The sequence below is a fragment of the Tasmannia lanceolata genome, unplaced genomic scaffold, assembly GCF_043159265.1.
Source record: "Tasmannia lanceolata isolate RefF3 unplaced genomic scaffold, GAP_Taslan_0.1 ptg000029l, whole genome shotgun sequence".
Taxonomy (NCBI): Eukaryota; Viridiplantae; Streptophyta; class Magnoliopsida; order Canellales; family Winteraceae; genus Tasmannia; species Tasmannia lanceolata.
In genome coordinates, this window is record NW_027518706.1 from 3,947,032 (window position 1) to 3,967,371 (window position 20,340).

General features: G+C 37.2%; 2 protein-coding genes across 5 annotated transcripts; one reads left to right on the top strand and one right to left on the bottom strand.

Moving 5' to 3' along the window:
* The first annotated feature begins 203 nt into the window (after window positions 1-203).
* On the top strand, window positions 204-12,076 carry LOC143858905 (putative receptor-like protein kinase At3g47110). 4 transcript variants are annotated; one of them, XR_013239072.1, is made up of 4 exons: window positions 204-380; window positions 468-547; window positions 11,571-11,717; window positions 11,887-12,076. XR_013239072.1 is itself a non-coding variant. In XM_077369593.1 (4 exons), exons 2-4 carry the CDS (start codon window positions 469-471, stop codon window positions 9,387-9,389), a joined length of 594 nt encoding a protein of 197 aa, XP_077225708.1. In that variant the 5' UTR covers window positions 206-380; window position 468; the 3' UTR covers window positions 9,390-9,509. The 4 variants fall into 4 exon arrangements, 1 of the variants encoding a protein (XP_077225708.1); XM_077369593.1 differs by lacking the exons at window positions 11,571-11,717; window positions 11,887-12,076 and adding exons at window positions 6,318-6,440; window positions 8,998-9,509 and having other exon boundaries at window positions 206-380; XR_013239073.1 differs by lacking the exons at window positions 11,571-11,717; window positions 11,887-12,076 and adding an exon at window positions 8,974-9,509 and having other exon boundaries at window positions 206-380.
* Window positions 12,077-16,746: 4,670 nt separating this feature from the next.
* On the bottom strand, window positions 16,747-19,544 carry LOC143859327 (golgin candidate 6-like). Its single transcript, XM_077370051.1, has 2 exons — window positions 17,792-19,544; window positions 16,747-17,653 (listed from the first exon to the last, which is right to left on the bottom strand). Exons 1-2 carry the CDS (start codon window positions 17,912-17,914, stop codon window positions 17,369-17,371), a joined length of 408 nt encoding a protein of 135 aa, XP_077226166.1. The 5' UTR covers window positions 17,915-19,544; the 3' UTR covers window positions 16,747-17,368.
* Between the last annotated feature and the right edge of the window lie 796 nt (window positions 19,545-20,340).

Sequence of the window (20,340 nt, forward strand, 5' to 3'; positions counted from 1 at the left end):
ATAGCAAGGCTAGGATGATCCTATAGGGCTGGTTTTTGGTACACACCCTATCCATGGAAAGGCCTTCCAAATGAATGCTTTGGATCCCAAAAAATGTGGGGCCACATGTGTTTTTGAGCTATAGCTCAAATAAGCTTATCTACGCTGTACCTTAGGAACATATTCCTCGTGCGATATCTCTTATTTAAATAAATTTTCACCCCTCATTCTTATCTGAAGTCCTCTGAAAGCAAATCACTCCTTTCTTCGACCTCAGAAAAATCCATCTCTCCTTTTGTACCCTTTTCATCTCTAAACACCCAACAAGGAAAAAACACCCAAAAAAGAAAAAGAGAAACATAACCATGTCTTCTCCAAGTAAACGCCGAGAATTTTTTTCGGTCTGTAAATTCCCTCAAAACCCCCTCTTTAATTTATTCTCATTTTCTCAGAATTTTTTATGGGCTCTATGTTCATTTTTCTCGTAGGATGATGAGTGATTACAAGGTAGAGATGATCAATGATGGCATGCAGGAGTTTTATGTCGATTTTCACGGACCTAGTGAGAGTAAATCACCAATTCCCATAGCCTATTAGTTCTTTTAATTTCATGTCTTTGGGTTTTAGTTTTATGGAATTCTAGTCCTTTTTGTGATGTATGTTAAGTTTTTAATTTCATGTCTTTGGGTTTGTAGATTTGATGTCGATTCTGATGAAATTATTATCATCCTTACCCATATCTCATTTTTCTTCTTTTTCATCTCAATATGGAAGAAATAACTGCATTATTTTCTTAAGCTCTGATTGGATTGCAGGATATTTTTTGGAAAAATTTGGGAAGGAAAAATATTTCTAATTTTTTACACTGGAACAAAGATAACTCTAACCAACCTGATTTAATTTTTACATAGGGACCTTCAATTTATGATAATATTCTTCTAAATTAATCATAATCAGATCATTCCCCTCTAAATTTTGGAAAGAAAAATTTTCCAATCCATAACCCAAGCCTCTGCTTTGCTGTCCTCGGAACATCCACCCATAACCCAAGCTCTTGAGACCCTTTTCTCTCGCCTTCCCATTTCCTTTGCCTAACACTCTGCTCACCAACTGTTTCCAGGAATACCGTAGAGAAACCCCTCTATGCTTCCTGCTGGAGAACCCCCCATTGTGCGGGTTCCCTCCCTCCCAATCTCAGCTGATGACCTCCCCCACTCCCTCCCAATCGCAGCTGATGACGTTCAGGAAATTACAAACCTGCTTCACTTTAGCAACTCCATGACAAATCTCACTGAATCATTCAAGATCTGGGTCCTATGGGATGCTTCCCTCTCTATAAGCCGGATCTCCTCTAATAACCTAGCTTTGATAGTCGAGCTAGTCCATCGGCAGAGTGGCTCTAAAGTCTTGATGTCACACATTTATGCTAGTTGTTCCACCTTGGGTAGGATAGAGCTATGGAGCTACCTTAGGGAATGCATCTAGTCCTCCTCAAAAGCATGGATAGTAGGCAGGGACTTTAATGCCCTACTCTCTGATGATGAAAAACTAGGAGCAAGGCCTCCTAACCCTAACCCCACATCCTGCAAAGATTTCAATCAGCTATAGATGATGCTGGCCTCATTGATGCAGGGTACATTGGAAGCAAATTCACAAGGTGCAGCAAACGCAGGAATGAACAGTGTATCAATTTGACTTCCATTGGCTAAACTCAATCCCCTCAACCACTGTTTCCCATCTTTCCCACACTTGCTCGGACCATTGCCCCTTCTAATAAATATCCTCCCCACGTCAGCACCCCAAATAAAACCATTCAAGTTCGAAGTAATGTGGACTAGACATCCCCAATTCCATTTAATTGTGAAAGAAGCTTGGTCTATCGATGCCCTAGGTAACCCCCTTGAGATCCTGTCTGCAAAACTGAAAAACAGAAAGAGAATTCTTAAAGCCTGAAACAAAGAGATTTATGGTGATGTCTTCCAATACATCAAAATCAGGACAATGTCCTCAAAGCGGAACTTAGCCACCAATCAAACCCAAATCCGGACACCACTGAAACCTTAACCGAAGCCAGATGCAAGCTAAAAGAAGCCATCGTCCATGAGGAAATCTTCCTCAAACCGAAGACAAAAGAGAAGTTGTTAAAAGAGGGGGGACGGAAATAGTAAATTCTTCCACACTGCATTGCACCGCCACTGAAACCTTGGTGGAGTCTCCAAGATCAAACATGAAGGATCGTGGATCATTGACAGACGTAGGATAAAAACATGGCTTGTGCCTACTTTGAAAATGCCTTAGCAGAGGACAACCAGTTAGTTATGGCTGATCCATCGGAAGAGGAGATCAGAGAGACCATCTTTAGCAGCCCTCTTGAGTGTGGTTCAGGGCCGGACGGTATGTCAGTTCAACTTGATAGAACCTCTTGCGAAAAAGGTCGATTTTCTCTCTTTTATGCCTTTTCCACAAGAAATAGATTGTGATACGGCGGAACTTGGAATTCCTTTTGTTAGTCCCCATTTCTTGTCAGTTCAGTATATAGCCAATCCATGCTTGCATGGATGAGTTCCCATTTTATCATGAATTTTGGCAGCTTATATCCAAGTCCGCAGTTTATATGTTGGGAAACATAACAACAGTTCAATTTTTTTATTTGCTGAGTTGGGCTTTGACTGTTTTTGGTTTGACCTCATCAATTCTTCATTTATTAGGTCTTTAGAACACTGCTGGCTCCAAATCTTTGGCCCCAGTAGGTTTTGGATTTTTAGAATAAATTTTGAATTCAAAACTGATTACTGGAGTCAAATTGTGTTTATGACTCAAAATCCAAAACATAAACGAGCTTAGAAAATTCCATGACTAACCATTTGTAGTGAATGAGAGTTTGCATACGTGTCAGAAAACGGGTCACAAGGAGTCTAGGCATTGGAGTTACTAGTTAAGTCACTATTTGTTTTGGATTTAGAGAATCATTTTTTAGTCCAAAAACTGATTATACTTTGGACTAAAAATCAATTCTCCCCAGGCCCCGCCCTTTTAGAGTAGATTTTTAGTCCAAAACTGATATTATGACTCAAAATAAAACTTAATTACAGTCCAGTAATCGGTTTTGAATGCAAAATTGATTCTAAAAATCCAACACCAACAGGGCTGAAAGCTCTGGGCTGATATCTAATCTAAAGACCATAAGTGAATGAATTGATGAGTTCCAACACCAACAGGGCTGCAAGCTCTGGGCTGATACCTAATCTAAAGACCTAATAAATGAATGAATTGATGAGTTCCAACACCAACAGGGCTGAAAGCTCTGGGATGATACCAATCTAAAGACCTAATAAATGAATGAATTGATGAGTTCCAACACCAACAGGGCTGCAAGCTCTGGGCTGATACCTAATCTAAAGACCTAATAAATGAATGAATTGATGAGTTCCAACACCAACAGGGGATATCCAATCTAAAGACCTAATAAATGAATGAATTAATGAGGTCAAGTCAATAGATGACTCCATCGCCCGTTCATGTGACTAGTGTGTAACACGTCGTGAATACATGTACATGGAAATTAGGAGTTCAAATTCCATAAAAAAAAACGTTAGATAAAATGTAGTTGTTAGTAAATGCAACATCAATTCGTTCTGTATAAAGGTCGAGTGTGATCAAATGAAATTGGGAGACAAAAAATAAATAAAATCTTGTCTTTGCTCAGCACAAGAACAGCTTCAACCCGGATGGAGCTACCAGGTATGAGTCTTCTTAGTGTGCTTTGGTCATTTATCTTCCCTGTAAATCTCTTCTTTGCCATGAACGTAGTACATTCGAATTCTGCAACCACCACCACCTTACTAGGAAACGAAACCGATCGAATGGCTCTACTCGCTTTTAAGGATGGGATAACAAGTGATCCTCTTGGAGCCTTATCATCATGGAACCATACTCTCCATTTCTGCCAGTGGAATGGAGTCACGTGCGGTCGGAGGCATCAAAGGGTCACTGTATTGAACCTTAGTGGGCAGAACTTGCTTAGTGGGCAGAACTTGGTCGGACTCTATCTCCTACCATATCCAACCTCACCTTCCTTAAGGAAATCCACCTCCAAGAAAACAGCTTTAATGGCCAAATATCCCAAGATATTGGCCGTCTATTCAGACTGCGACATCTTAATATGAGCTATAATTCCTTGGGAGGGGAAATTCCATCCAATCTCACCCACTGTAGGGACCTCAGAGTCATCGAATTGGGTTCCAATGAGTTGACAGGGAAAATTCCCATCCAACTTAGCACTCTACCGAAGCTATCCCGGTTGTTTCTTGCTAATAATAATCTTACAGGGAGCATTCCACCTCAACTAGGGAACGTTTCATCTCTCACCCGTCTCTATCTATTTGAAAATAGTTTGGTGGGACACATCCCAGATGACCTGGCCCGAATTAATAACTTGAAATGGATCGTCCTTTCTGTAAATTTATTATCCGGTACGGTTCCTTCCTCTTTTTATAATAATCTCTCGTTTCTTGTGGCCTTTGAGGTGGCAGGCAATCAATTTACCGGACACATTCCACCTGACATAGGATTCTCTCTTACTAATCTCAAATATCTACTTTTAGGAGCCAATCAATTTACCGGACACATTCCAAATTCATTATCCAATGTTTCAAGTCTTGAATGGCTTGAAATGGATTATAACCAGTTTAGCGGACCAGTACCTGAAAATATTGGATGGGCAAGGAATCTACTCATATTTGAATTGAGCTATAATTACCTAGGCCTTGGTAGAGCTGATGACATGAAATTTATCACTTCTTTGACCAACTGTAGTAATCTAAATTTGTTGGGCATAGAGAGAAATCATTTTGCTGGCCCATCTCCCAACTCAATAGCCAATCTCTCGACTCTCCTTTATTGGTTGTCAATTGGAGAAAACCAAATTTCTGGTAACATCCCTAGTCAGATCGGGAATCTCACCAACTTACAACTTTTGGGTATATATGGAACCTTCATCACGGGTTCTATTCCCACTTCAATTGGGATGCTCCAGAACTTACAACGACTCTACTTGGGAAGTAATAGTTTGTCCGGGAAAATCCCATACAATATTGGAAATATTACTCAATTGACCAACCTCCATTTAGAATATAACAACCTGCAAGGAAGCATACCTCTATCTCTTGCAAACTGTACAAAACTTTTAGCATTGAGCCTTTCTCGAAATAACCTTACAGGTACGATACCAAAACAAATTATTGGACTTTCTTCGCTATCAATTGCACTCTATTTGTCTCAAAATTTTTTTACTGGCTCCCTCCCATCAGAAGTGGGTAACTTGAAAATTCTAGAGCTATTGGATGTTTCTCAGAACAAATTGTCAGGTGAAATCCCAAGCACTCTTGCAAATTGTAAGAGCATGCGAGTACTTTATATGCAGCGTAACGCCTTCCGAGGAGATGTTTCGTCAGTTTTTACTACATTAACATCCATTGAAGCCCTTGATCTGTCATACAATAACTTCTCAGGAAAAATTCCAAAATATCTAGAGGGGTTTAAGTTTCTACAGTATCTAAACTTGTCTTTCAATCATTTTGAGGGTGAAGTACCAAAACAAGGTGTCTTTGGAAATGCTAGTGCAATTTCAGTCGTGGGAAATGATAATCTTTGTGGTGGTATCCCAGAATTAAAGTTGCCTACATGCCCAGTGCTAGCTAATGACAAACGAGGAAAAGCCCACGTTTCTAGAGTAATCATCCTAGTAGTAAGTGTGGTTGTATGCTTGGTTTTCTTATTGTGTGCCCCTGCTTCACTTTACTGGATAAGAAAGTCAAGGAAGAAACCATCTTCCCTATCTTCTATGGACGGCCGGCATTTAAAGGTTTCTTATTCAGAGCTCTTTAAGGCAATAGATGGGTTCTCTTCAGCCAATTTGATAGGCACGGGAAGTTATGGATCAGTGTATAAGGGAATCCTAAGTCGCATTAAAAATGTTGTTGCTGTCAAAGTGCTCAACCTTCACTTGAGGGGAGCTTCAAAGAGTTTCATAGCTGAATGCAACGCATTGAGAAACATTCGTCATCGAAATCTTGTGAAGATCATAACTTCTTGTTCAAGCATCGATTTTGGAGGTAATGATTTCAAAGCTCTCGTGCTTGAATTCATGCCAAATGGGAGTCTAGAGAAGTGGTTGCATTCAAAATTAGATCGGCAACATCAATTAGGAAGTTTAAACTTCATTCAAAGATTTAACATAGCAATTGACATAGCTTTTGCGTTGGATTATCTTCACCATCATTGTCATACACCGATTGTTCATTGTGATCTAAAGCCAAACAACATTTTTTTGGATGAAGACATGAATGCTCATGTGGGTGATTTTGGGTTAGCCAAGTTTTATCCAAGAATCATTCATAGCTCATCTGAAGATCAAAGTAGCACAACTGGATTAAAGGGAACTATTGGGTACATTGCTCCAGGTACTAATTTTATCAATTTTCGTCATGCAATCTATTTTCAATGAGTTTTATAAAGTATTTCTCACTTATTAGGTATATAATGTTGCAACAAAGGCTAAATTAGCACCCTTGAACCAAAAAAACTACTTGATAGCATTTCAATATTTATTGACAAAGTATATAGGAATGTTATTTTACATACAGTAGTCTCGTACATGTCATTCTAATAATAGGCGGCCTTTTTCGTACCTATGACCATGAGTTCTGTATGCAAAATAGTCGTGTAGAAAATGCTGATCATGTAAATGGTTAAAAAGTTATAATTTGGAAAAAATTCGGAGAAGTAATTATTCAATAAAATATCTAATATTATTAAAAAATAATGAGAAATTTTGTAAATAAATTTCCAAAAAATCCATGACTAATGTTTCTCAACAAAAAATAACCCTAAGATTTGGGTAGTTACTAATATCACTGTTAATTTCTAAAATATTTTTTAACATGTCGTACCCTTTGTAAAGCATGACCTATTCTTTTAGATGAGCATGTATTAGAACTTGGCAACTCCATAGTGTTACATTTAATATGAATTAATATGTGTTACGTAAAATAGTAGCATTGTCATATTATAAAATGATTGATTATAAGTTTAATTTTTATTGCTTATATTTTTTGGGTCTTTAATGCGGCTAGCGAAAAAGCTTATGTTGAAAACTCTTTGTGTGGCATACGACCTACACTTCCCTCTAGACCTCAGTGGAGGATGGTTCCCCACACTTAGAACCCTTCCATTCTTTCTAGTAAATAGTTGTTTCTATTAATCCTCAGTCATTCATTTCAACTTTTGGTGATTTTTTTCATAGAACAGTGGTTTGGAAGAAATATGAATTAGGTTCTCCAAAAGAGCTTGAACACATGACAAGCGACACTTTCCTAGCCTGGTTAGATGGTTCTAGACAGAGTCATGTCCGGGACTTAGGGCCCATAATCCCTATGTGGTGATCCTAGAGTAATAAGTGGTGCATTACCTTATTCCTTTTAGGATTGGCTCACCCCTCGCATGTCTCTCAAAATATACCACTCTTCATGGAGGCAATGCATGTGTCTAATCCAAGGAATTTTTGGCAATCCTCGGAAGAGAAAAGAGGGAGGAATTGGTAGAATAATGATATAAAGTAAATTTAGGCAATTGATTGGTGATTTTAGTAAGGCTACTTATATCCGCACAATTGTCCTTTAATGAGTCAAACTTACCTTGTTTTTATTGTTTAACCAGTTATCAAAAGTTGTTACAATTCTAAAAAAATCTCTCAGTAGCCCATTAGAAAGTGTAAAACAATTTGAGTCTTCCTCATTATGAAAACATGATCATGCTAATTATCCTAAATTCCTTTTGCCAATTATCCAAAATTTAAGGTGTTCGATAAATATAAGTCAAGGAGGTTTGTAAAAATAATTACTAATAATAAATACGAGACTTTTGGAATGAAGTTGTGACTGAAATAGTGTTTCCCTTGGAAAGGAACGTAAAATGATGCCATTTCCCTTTTCGAGACACGTTTGGTTGGCTTGCACTATTCATTCTACTTCCTTGTGTTTAATGGATTTTTCAACAAGTGCCTTTTAAGCTGCCTCTCCCAAGTCAACATGAAAGTGAAATCAAAGATGATATTTACAACTATTTTGTTTGTAACTAGAAAATGACATCATTTCACTTTCCTCCTACTTCTACCTATTTTTCACCTTATAATTAGTATGAGGTTTAATTTGACCTACTTTTGTAGTGCTTTTGCATGTGCAATCAATGAAACTTGGTTGGTTTCAGATGAAAAAATCATGTTGAGAAATTATCATGTTCCAAAATTGGCTAATAGTTTTGAGTAATACATAGTGGAATGCTATTCATCACTTACATGACTTGATTGGCCAAAACCCATTTGATATGGATTCTTCTAAATGGGTAAAGTACCTATGTGGGACATGTACGTCACAAATTGCAGCAGTCTTTAAGACAGTTCTAGATCTCTTTTATCTGTTTTCTGTTTTTTCTAGATGCTACTGCGGCAACTTTATAATTATCGCACATTTTGAATTTTACCCATCCTATTAATAATTTTCTTAAAAAGAAATAGAACATTATATCTACTTAACTTATTAAAATTTAAATATGTTGATGGTTAAAATAATATTATTATGTGAAAAAAATTAAAATTTGACAAATAATTAAAATATTTTGGCGAATTTACAAATCATTCTTTTTGAGGTTTACTAAATTTGACACTAAATACCCATGTCAGATTCTAACACTCGTACCTATACTAATGCAACATAGGACATTACTTCTATATTTTCTTTCATTGTGCAAAATCGTTTCTCATGTGTTTCTCTAAAAATTCTAGACTCTTTCCATGCAACTTAGGTTTCGAAATGTGAAGAGATCATTCAATTATGTACCATCTCTTTGATAAAATTTCAACCTTTTTTTTCAAAATCAAACCTCATATTTACTTTTAGTTTCTAACCGGTATCTTATATCCTTTATCACAACAAAAAGTGTAAAAGATGTGTGGAATTGCAGAATATGGGGCAGGTGGTCATGTGTCCACAGCCGGAGATGTGTATAGCTATGGGATTCTTTTATTGGAGCTATTCACTAGAAAGCGACCCACATATGACATGTTTAAGGATGGGCTAAGTCTTCACAAATTTGTCCAGTTGTCTTTTCATGATCGAGTAATGGAGATTTTGGATCCATTAATCTTTTTGGAAGATGATGAAGAAAGAGCTACCCACATTGCTGAGAATTACAATGATAAGATGCATCGTTTGCAGGAGTGTTTGGAACCTTTAGTGAGAATTGGAGTGGTGTGTTCTGCAGAATCTCCGAGGGAACGAATGGAGATGGGAGACATTGTAAAGGAAATGTGTTCTATTAGAAACATATATCTTGGTGCTGGGATATATCCATAGAGAATGATGAAATAAGGCCTTATTTATCAGTGAAGATTCATCTTACCTTAGTAATTTTTGAGATACTATGGAAAAAAATAATATGGGCAAAGATTAATATCTTATATATTATTTCTTCGATATGTTTGTGAGTTAATGGTATATTATGTGTTGTGGTTAGTGGTGCCACTTGCAAGTACTGCTTTTTTCTCATATCTATATGTTCTCCACTTATTAATATAAAATTACTATCAAATCTTGATTGTGAAGGTATCCATTGCAATACATTGATCATTCCATCATGAATTAAAAAAAACATCACAAAGGATCTTTTGATCATATGGGAGATATAAGGAAGATGATTACCAGGCCATTAATTAAATCAAGGTAGCTATGAACCATGTTTGAAATTAAAGACAAGTTTGTGGAAGAAGGCTTTATCCTTCATTCTCCATTTTTCTCCTTTCATTTGAATTTGTATGTGATGAATGTGTTTCTTCACATTCAGTCTTGGAGAAACCCTCTCTCCAAGTTTGTGTGGAGTGAGATAGGCCTATTTTGATGAGAAACACTCTCACCTGTTTTTCTCCTTTTACTCTCCTTTGAATTTTTTAGGTTTTGTTTTGCTTTCTCTTTGATTTTTCCTTCATTTAGGTAACCCCTTGATTTTTTATGTTATTCGACTCATCACGCACAAACCAATTAATTAATCTTGAGGAATAAAGTCGTTTTATATTACTCCGTGATGTGTAATATAAAACCATTTATAGGAAGAATAAAGCCTGGAACTATTGTCCTAAAAGATCAGTGAAGAATACCCCGTTTTAGGAAGGGTCAATGATACAACACCACCTTCTACTCTACTCTAATCACATGAAAATTAGAAAAGAGTTTTCCAATCCAATCCATTGAGGGATGATTAATTGAGTTTGAGGTTTCAGATTTTAGATTTGAGATTGGTGGGTTTTCTGTCAAACTATAAGAGAAGTAAAAACAAACAGTAGGTAACAAAAGACAAAAGCCACTTATAGTTTGTTTTGCCTCACTCTCCCACTTCCATTTCCATTTTCATGATAGTGTTTTGACGAAAACAAAACCCCTTCAATTGAAGTTTGAAACCATATCCACCTGACACTATTTTTTTAGGTGTGATTCTATATTCAAATCCTTATCAGGAATCCTAAGGAACTTACCTCCTTAAGCAAGAAGCTACTTCCATCCATGCCTTCCATTTCTTTGAGGATGAACTTTTTTAATTTATGTTTATCAATAGCCATCCTCAAAAGCATCCTTTTTCTCAAAAATGTAATTCAGCAAAAAAGGAGAGAGGAAAAATTCGAGTTTAATACGGTATTGGTTCAATAAAACGTAGTCAAGAAAACGATAACAATGGAGTTTTACTATAAAAAAAAATTAAACTTAGTATTAAATGGCAAACAAATAACATGCATTTTTTCCCAATTGCTAACTATGGTCCCACAAGGATTCTAGCACATTTGGACTCTAACCCCACTACAATTCTAGGGGTTAGTCTCCTACTTGTACTTTTGGGGTTGAAAATTTATGAAGTTGTCAATATTCTAGTGTTTTTTTTTGTTGTCAAAATGTATGGAATTTATCATTACATTCCTTAGATTTATTAGTTTGTTAAACATGTTGTGAGTGTTTTCATGAATAATATTCTAGAGACATTTTCCTTCTCTAGTGGATCCTAGTGATTATCTTCATATTATTTACCAGTCACAAACTTTACGTTCACTTCGTTGCATTAGTTGGTATCACAGCGAGGATTAACCTAGTGTAAGGGTAAACTAAGTAAGAGATAACAACTTTAAAAATGATTACCATGGAGAAGTTCTTCTGAGGGCTTAGTGCATAAATCACATTAGCACATGACGTGTTTTCACTAACTTGTATAAGATACTAAAATTAGTTATAATTTATTTGGATAATCAAATTCGATTTACGTATTGATTATTGTATAACAACTCTTTTCTGCCCCTGGAGCAAATTCCTAGCTCCGTCCCTGCTCGAAACTAATGGAAATTTGTAATGGGGATTGTGGAAGTGTAGGAATAATATGAGTGAATTATAAGGGTGTTTGTGAAGGTGGGAGTGAAAAATGGAGGGAGGGGATGGATTTCAAAAGGTTGTTTGAAGGTTAAAGAAATACCCTACGAATAACAATAACACTTTAAACAGGATTAAACGCTACGATAAATTTTGCGCAATCAAGAGATGGAGAAGGGATGCGAGGTCATTGGTGAAGAGTCGCTTAAACACATCTCACGCCACACAAACGGCCATTCCCAATTACGCCGTAAACCCTTTGGAGAAGTTCACCTCAAGGTCTAACTCTCTCTCTCTCTCTCTCTCTCTCTCTCACACACACACACACACACACACACACACACACACACACACACACACACACTCATTCTATGTGGTTTGTAATTGAATCAATATTGATTTTTTTAGATATTTTCGTATGTTAATTCTGATCCTTCTTTGAATTCAGGTTGTTTTTTGGAAGAGATACAAGATTGAATTTTTTTTATTTTTTTTCGTATGTTTTTTTTTTTTGGTAGGTTAGCTGGGATCGAACCTTCGACCTTGATTTTTTTTCTCATCTGTTAATTCATATCCTCCTTTGAATTTCAGTCATTTTTTGTAATAGATTCAAGACTGATTTTTTTTCGGCTGTTAATTCTAATTCTTCTTTTAATTTAGGTTGAATTTTGTAAGAGATATAAGATTTATTTATTATTAGTTTTTTATTTTCATTTTTTTCATCTGTTCATTCAGATCCTTCTTTGAATTTAGTTTTTTTTTTGTTTTTGTAAGAGATACATCATTGATTATTTTTTGTCTGTTAATTCAAATCCTTCTTTTAATTTAGGTTTTTTTTGTAAGAGATACATGATTGAATTTTTTGATGTTTTTTTCGTCCGTTAATTCATATCCTTCTTGGAATTTAGGTTGTTTTTTTTGGTAAGAGATACAAGATTGAATTTCTTCGACTGTTAACTCATATCCTTCTTTTAATTTAGGTTGTTTTTCTTTGTAAGAGATAGAAGATTGAATTTTTTTTAATTTTTTTCGTCTGTTAACTCATATCCTTCTTTTAATTTAGGTTGTTTTTGTAAGAGATATAAGATTTTTTTATTTTTTATTTTTTTTGTCTGTTAAATTAGATCCTTCTTTTAATTTAGGTTTCTTTAATTTTTTTTGTTATTTTTCTCTCGTTCCTAGCAGTGCCAACGATTTGGCTGATCGCCTTGCCAAATCGGGAGCTTCCAGAGCTCACTTGTATATGGGGCATTATCTGGCGTGCATTTGTAATCTTCTCTGATTTAATTAATTAATGGCATCTTTTCAAAAAGCTAAACAATTTCTTTCAGGGAGCTACTAGCAAAACATGCAAATGGGAGCTGATGATAGGGTAAGGGCATTCAAGTCATTTTCTCTTCTGTCTTTTTCATTGAAATGGAGATTTCCAACTTACGAGGGGCCGTTTGGATATACGGAGTTTAGAATCCAAGTTTTTAGTTTGAAAACAGTGTAAAAGAGGGGTCATGATCAAGCTGCGGTATGCTCTCCTGACAACGTTTCTTGGATTTTGAGTGAGATATTCAAGTTCTAAAAATCTCTACCGCATCCTGCAATTTCTAAAACCTTGAACTGCTACTTTCTTTCTAACGGAAGGAAGGGCGAGAAGTCAAAAACAAGTAAAAAACGACGGCTGGTCCTCTTCTTCTCTTATCTCTTAGCAACAATTTTGAAGAAATCCCGGATTCTAAAATCCGCGTATCCAAACGGGCCCCGAGTGTTCTCCTTTTATCTTTAGCATGAGATATTATTAGACATGTGCCCCCGTGTAGGACCCAAAAATACTTTATCTAAAGTGACTACACATAAAATACTTTTACAATCGATGGTATTTGAAATCAAAACATCATTGTGCCCCTACATATAGATAAAATGGCAAAAAATCAATGGTTTAGCTTTCTTGGTGAAACCCAAAACGAGACTTTATCAACACTTCAGTTCGAATCCACTCATGTCTAGTCCAAATCTGTTTAGATCCCTAATCAGTACGTTATATCTTTTTCAGTTTTTAGGGAGATTTTATATGGTGCAAACCCTTATAGTCCCGTATTTTTCGAAAAGTACTGTACGGACCACACTATAGCATGATCCAAACCATCCGTGTGATGGAACACAACTTAAATAGGTTGTTCCCCAAAAATCATTTCAATATGAGGATCCTAGCCCTCGCATCTATAAAGTTTCCATAATATGTAGTTCCTCTATAGATCGGAGGGGTGGGATAATCCTATTGAAATGATTTTTTGGGCAACACCTACTTATGTTACGGCCCATGACACGGACGGTTTGGATCATCCTTTCGTGTGGTCCGTACATTACTTTTTGAAAAATTCGGGACTATAAGGGCTTACACCATATAAAAACTCATTTTTTTGGAACAGTACTTTCTCAGTCCAGGTCACAATCTATTTCAAATCCGATTGTATATTGCTTGGTTCTACTTACGTTGTACACAATTAGGACTTCGGGTTAGTGAAGAAAGAAGGAAGAGACTCAAGAGAGCTAGGAGAATCGTCAACACGAAAATAAACAATAATAATATGGTGACCGAGTTGGGGACAAGAGTGGAACCGAACAAATAGCATCTTAACGCACAAGCAATCATTCCCTTGTTTTTCACTTTTTCTCTATTGCATGTGGGGATTTGTTAAGTTAGACTCTCGGTTCCATTCTCAGTCTTGGTTGCAACACTCGAAAATAAAATGTTCTTCGTGGTTTTGAGTAGGTTCTTAATATTACAAAAAATACCCCTCATAAATAGACATAAATAAACAAAATTATGAAGGGCATTTGTGTACATTGGCGCCCTACTTTCCGAAGTTCAATTGCAAACGCTAAAGCTGAGTCGGTGCCTTTTGTTCACTAGATTGTTAATAGAGCCCTCCCTTTCTATTACCATTTGTCTAAACTAACCGCTGGGCATATAAAAAAACACATTTTATCAGTCGCAGTAGATCGCAGCCGCGTGGTCGGCCGGATGTGGTAGACCGTCCGGGTTCAGTAGACCACTAGCGTGCTACTGGTCTTTTTTATTTTTCCAGCGTATAACCTCGCAATAGACCGCAAACTCGCAGTTGACTGAGAACCAGTATATTTCAAATTTTTTATTTAAAACTGTTGAGAAAATCCACCGGGCAAAACAATTCGATCATGCACAAATTAAACGGAGAGTAAAATAAACACAAGACAAGCAAGCCACAAGATGAACATCAAGATTGTATGTGGTTCTGCCAAGCCTACTCCACGGGCGAGAAACACGATCTTCCACTATGAGAAAAACAAAATACAAGGATTACAATGGATTAATCTCAAACCCACAAACCCGCAACCCTTTCCATGCTTCTCAACTCAAGACCGTACAAGAGATTACCCGAGAAAAATCCCAAGAGAAAATACCCAAGAGGAACCCGAGAAAAGACCTAAGAAGAAAATGAGAGGAATAAACCCACTTCTCTTCTTCTTCTCCCTTTCTCTCTCTTTCCTTCTCTCTTTCTCACCTTCTCACTCCACGGCCAAGTCCTAGCCCTCTTGGAGGATCCTATTTATTTATTAGTGGGATAAGGGTATTTTCATTACTTTCCATGAGATAAGGGTATTTTCATTATTTTTTATGAGACAAAGGGCATTTTGGTTATTTTCTATTACATAAAGCATTTTAAGATTTATTATTATGATTTGGTTCTATTTTGATCATTTTATGAGATAAGGACATTTTTGTCATTTTAAGTATCAAATTTTCTATATGCTCATTTTTGTGAAAAGGGTATTTTGGTCATTTTCATCACATGAGTATTTTGATCATTTTCATGACATTAGAGTATTTAGTTTTCTTTATTTTAAGATATTTTCTATATTTGTTTTTTTTTTCTCATTTGCCCATAAAATATGCGTATTTTGGCCATTTTCATGAGAGAAGGGTATTTTGGTTATTTTGCATCACGGGGGGATTTTAGAATTTATTTCTTTTTTATAATTGTCAGTGTCATTCTTTTCCCCCTTTTCTTATTTTCCATGAGATAAGGGCATTATGGTTATTTTATGTGATAATGGCATTTTGGTCATTTTCTATGCTACATGGGTATTTTAGGATTTTTATAAATTTTAGATTTTTATTCTTTTCTATTCATTTTGTTTATTATATATGGATATTTTCCATATCTTTGGTCATTTTCTATGATATGAGAGTATTTTATGATTGTTTCCTTTTTAGGATTTTTTTTTTTTTTTTCCAAATTTTTATCCAATGACAAGGTATTGAGGTCATTTTCCTTGAGTATTTTATGATTTTTTTTTAATAATTTTTCTATTTTCTTATTTTTTTTATTAGATAAGGTATATTGGTCATTTTTCAAGAGAGGAAAGAGTTGCCGATTTTTTACCCTGAAATTTATCTAGGAACCCGGAGTGGCACCTTGAATTTTATTGATGAAAGAAAAGAAAAAATTACTGGAGGGGGGACATTCCACCTTACCTCAACTTACAACGGATGTTTGGATTACCCAAAGCATCACATCTAATAGCACCCCTAGCATTAAAAAGAAGATCCTTCCACCGACTAAATGCTTTATTACCTTTTACTTTTTCAAGCATAATTTGCCAAGGAGTAGGCAACTTGATTGGCCTCTCTATAGGCATGGGATATCCTAGGCTCCAGTTCCATGATCAACTATATTAGTCATGCTTTGACGATAGATTTTTAGCTAAAGGGTTCAACGTTGGTCACTCTTAAGTCATGCTTTGACGATAACAAAATACAATATTTGATATTAGTTGTTATACTGATCTTTGAATGTTAATTTCTCTTCAAAGGTCAATTTGAAGCATATTAAAGCATGGATCAAAGCATAAAACTTGGAGCACGAAGAAAGAGTTTGAAGATACATTAATCAGGCATAAAGAATGAAGAATTGAAGAAGATTGAAGTCTTAGCAGTAAAAGTTAGTTTGTAAACTAACCCCTCATGCATCTTGAGGTTAGTGGCCCTAAGGGTAGTCTAATCAAACCTAAAATGACTAAAAATGAAATTGAAGTCGTTATTCATATGTGGAAAGAGAGAAATTGAAAGACAATGAAACTGCCCAAAAACAAGAATTCACGGGACTGAGGACGGTTGACCGTGGAGGTGGACGATTAACCGTCTAGGGGCCTTTTGCAAACATCCAATCTGCAACGGCTAGTTCATCAGCCGACCATGGTTGGTCCAACCAAGATGCTTGCACGCACAGGTGACATCAAGACCTTCCACTATAAGAAAAAAGACGAAACAAAAGATTACAACTGATTATTTCAATACAAAACCGTAACCCTTTTGATCCCTTCTCTTCTCAATCAAGGTTGAACAAAAATAAACAGAAAGAATAAACCCTTTGAATTTCTCATCACAAGAGAATCCTAATTGAAAACCCTTTCAATTTCTAATTATAAACAGAAAGAATAAAGATCTTCATAGTTGCTGAACATCTTGATATACATTAGGAAAATGATTTTAAGGAAGCTGTGTGTAGTCAGGCCAATTCGCAGGGTGATGCAAATGCCTTCCAGCTCTGTGTTCCCCCTACCACGTCCTGCTAACAAACTTCTATACAATAAATTAAAGCAACTTGATTGAAAATGAGCAAAATTTGGAGACATACAACTTAGACTTCATCTTCATCCCCTTCGGGAAGACCAACGTCATCTCCAATACCTTCAAGAAGAGAGTCGATGTCCTCGCCCAGTTCTGCCAACCTTGCACACAACTTCTCCACCTTGCTCTGTTCTTGGCCCAGACACATAAGCAGATCATTCAACTCTACCTCGCTCTCCTTCTGAGCTTCTACCCTTGCCTCCACTCTCACTGCCTCTATGTTAGGATATGCCTCACTCCCACCCTTCGTCAAGATCTTCAATTTTTAATCCAACAGAAAATTAGCCTGCTCTAAGCTGTTGTAGGCGTCCAACAGGCTTTTTAGATTAGACTCAAGCTTCACAACTAAGTTTTGATACATCAATGCATCGGCTTCAATCTTTGCTTTCTCCGACTTGAGCATCTCTACATGTTGCATTGCGTCTTGAAGGTCTCGATGGAGAGTCACAAATTGTGTACCACCATGGACTTTCTGATTAGAAGAGGAAGCACCGCATCCACCCGACTTGGCCAAATCCTCAGCTAAAGTCGCATTTCGGCCAAGAAGGTCCTTAATAACATAAAAATCCAACATTTCAGAAAATATTTAGTAAGTGTAGTGCAATTAAAGGCGTTGGGCGTGCTCAAAGGCACCTGAATTCACTTCACTCTCTCGAAAGAATCACATGCAAGGTATGTACAGACTAACCAGAATTTCACTGCACTGCTTCTCTAGGAATAACTTTAGGCGCTTTATATAATCCACATCCCTCTCCCCACCCTTCTGCTCCAATTCCGCAAATTGATTGATTCGCCTCCGGAAATTGGCCATTTTGTGGAAGAATTTTGAGTTGTTGTCTCCCTCCTTCAACCATGTAATCCGGGATTTCTGTCACTAGTTGATCTCTTCTCTCCTTATGATCTCTTCATAGGTTACTTTCAAGTCCATCGGCCGTTGACGTTCGCTATCCCGAAGAGAATGAGATTCTTCAGATTTTTCCAATTCACTCAGTTCAGCCAAGACTTCGACTTTGGCACGTTCCTACGTTTCGCGAGCAACCTTTGCCCAATTCCGAATTCTAACTTTGAGATGTTTAAGTCTGATGCCGAATACGAAACCATACCATCCAGAAGTGTTCAATTCATTCCACCATCCCTTTATGAGATCCTCAAAATCTGGCAATTCGCATAGATCCATATCGAATCTGAAAGGTCTTGGGCCACTAGTATATTCCGATAATTCGAGCATGATGGGGTTGTGATCGGAGATCGGCCTCGGAAGCGCCCTTTGACTTATGCTGGGAAACAAGTCTTCCCGTTCCTTAGACAATAGGATCCGATCAAGTCTGTCGAGCACTAAAGGGTCTTGACTATTCGTCCATGTGTATTTATCTCCTTCCAGGGGAAGATCTAACAATTTGAAGTCTAAGATAAAATCGGATAACCTGCGCATGCTAGTGTTAATTCGGCCAATCGGAGTTTTCTCCTCCGGGCATCAAATTGTATTGAAGTCTCCCCCGATTATCCACGGACCCCCAATCCAGTCGCGGATATTCTTCAGTTCCGGCCATAGATGTTTTCGGTCCCTCGCCCAGGCTAGGCCATAAACCGTTGTTAACAAGCAGTTAAGATTAGAGGGAATGTGATTCAGTCGTGCAGTTACCGTGTAACGCTCTGTTTCAACCTCCATCATTGACATAATGTCATCTCTCCAAATGATGATGATACCCCCCGGCGTTCCCACCACCTCCTTCGCGACCCATTGCCTATTTGTTCTCTCCCATATATCATTTATCAGCTGCTCAGTAACCCGCATGGTCTCTGATTCAATTAAAACTAAGACATCCGGCTTTTTGTGTTTGCGGAGATCCTTGACGGCCAACCTTTTTCTTTCGGACCCTAAACCCCTTATATTCTAGAAAATCATCTTTATGAAGCAATTGTTTGTTTCCCACATTCCCTCGGACTGCTTTATAGCAATCGCCTCAGTTCCCTCGACCCCTTACCTTTCGGCCTGGTAATGGATTGAGGAGCGGTATCCCTTTCAATGACCTCCAGAATCATCTCTCTGGATGCTTCATTATCTTCCAGAAATTGAATCTAGGGCTGTGCCCATTTTTTCCATCTCGCGTAGCTCAATTTCATTACCACCTTCACAGTCCATGATAATGGGTTTTTCACCTTCCACGGCTATAGGTTCAAGAAGGCAAGGAGGTGCTTCATCTGCAGTCACACCAGCCAGGCATTCACCACCACCAATGATAAGATTACCTGGGGAAGAGATAGAGTCAGTCTCCGCTACCGTCCTACCGATGGTGATCGATCCAACGGTTGTAGTTTATCAGCAGGTTCACCAACCAAGCTTTCAACTGTGCCAGTGATAGGATTTACTGGTGAAGAACTGGAAGTAGGAGTACCACGGTATTTTCCCACCAATATCACTTCGTTTCTTTAAGACATAGGTGTTTAAACTTTAAAATGGGGCCAAAAGTGTATTACGAAAATCTTAACTGACAAGGGTAATTGAGTCATTTGTAATTAATCACTCAAGTTTAAGTGATTCCTAGGGCCCACCCTTGCAACTTAAAAGAAGTCTAGTAACCTATTGGTGGTTGGGAATGTCCATGTATGTTGTTCTAGTTAAGTTAGGAATTCTAATTTCTCTTGAGTTGGTATTGGGATTCTACTACAATTAATGGATCAAGTATTTAAGTCCAAGTTTTATTTTCTCTATAAATGTAGGACCTTTGGCCACTTTTGATAACACAATAGAGAAAGAAGCTTTTTGCTCCCAAACTTGGTTGAACCATAATCCAGGAGAAAACCCTAAAGGGTACACTACCTCTCTCCTCTCTTTTTACCTCTTTATGTAATTCTTTTCTCTGATCTTTACCTTTAATTTCTTTTTTTAGTCCTCTTTATTTTCAGTTTTTTATCTGTACATATTATTCTTGATCCATGCACCTCTTAGGCTCCCTAAAACTCTAGCTATGCTTTTCCGACATGTCTGCACCTTCTCAGCATATGTTTTTACCTTCCCGGCATATGTCTGCACATTTATGGTGTACATCTACAGCTACTCTAAACCTAGTAGAAATACTTTCCAATCTAACCACATATTTTATGATCCAAAACTGTAATTTTCACCCATCCTTTTCACCCCCTAACGCTCCTCCCATAGATTGTCCCACGCCAACTTGGTATCAAAGTGGCATGTATAATGATCTTTCCGTAAACTCATGCATTAGTCTCCCAAGC

What these genes read in the sequence shown, in the direction of transcription:
- LOC143858905 (XM_077369593.1), top strand. Translation starts at nt 469, where the DNA reads ATGATGAGTGATTACAAGGTAGAGATGATCAATGATGGCATGCAGGAG. An exon ending in TTTTCACGGACCTAGTGAGA is followed by an intron (nt 548 to 6,317) that starts GTAAATCACCAA and finishes TTTTGGATGAAG; the next exon opens with ACATGAATGCTCATGTGGGT. An exon ending in TATTGGGTACATTGCTCCAG is followed by an intron (nt 6,441 to 8,997) that starts GTACTAATTTTA and finishes GTGGAATTGCAG; the next exon opens with AATATGGGGCAGGTGGTCAT.
- LOC143859327 (XM_077370051.1), bottom strand. Translation starts at nt 17,914, where the DNA reads ATGGCCAATTTCCGGAGGCGAATCAATCAATTTGCGGAATTGGAGCAG. An exon ending in AGCAGTGCAGTGAAATTCTG is followed by an intron (nt 17,654 to 17,791) that starts GTTAGTCTGTAC and finishes TATGTTATTAAG; the next exon opens with GACCTTCTTGGCCGAAATGC.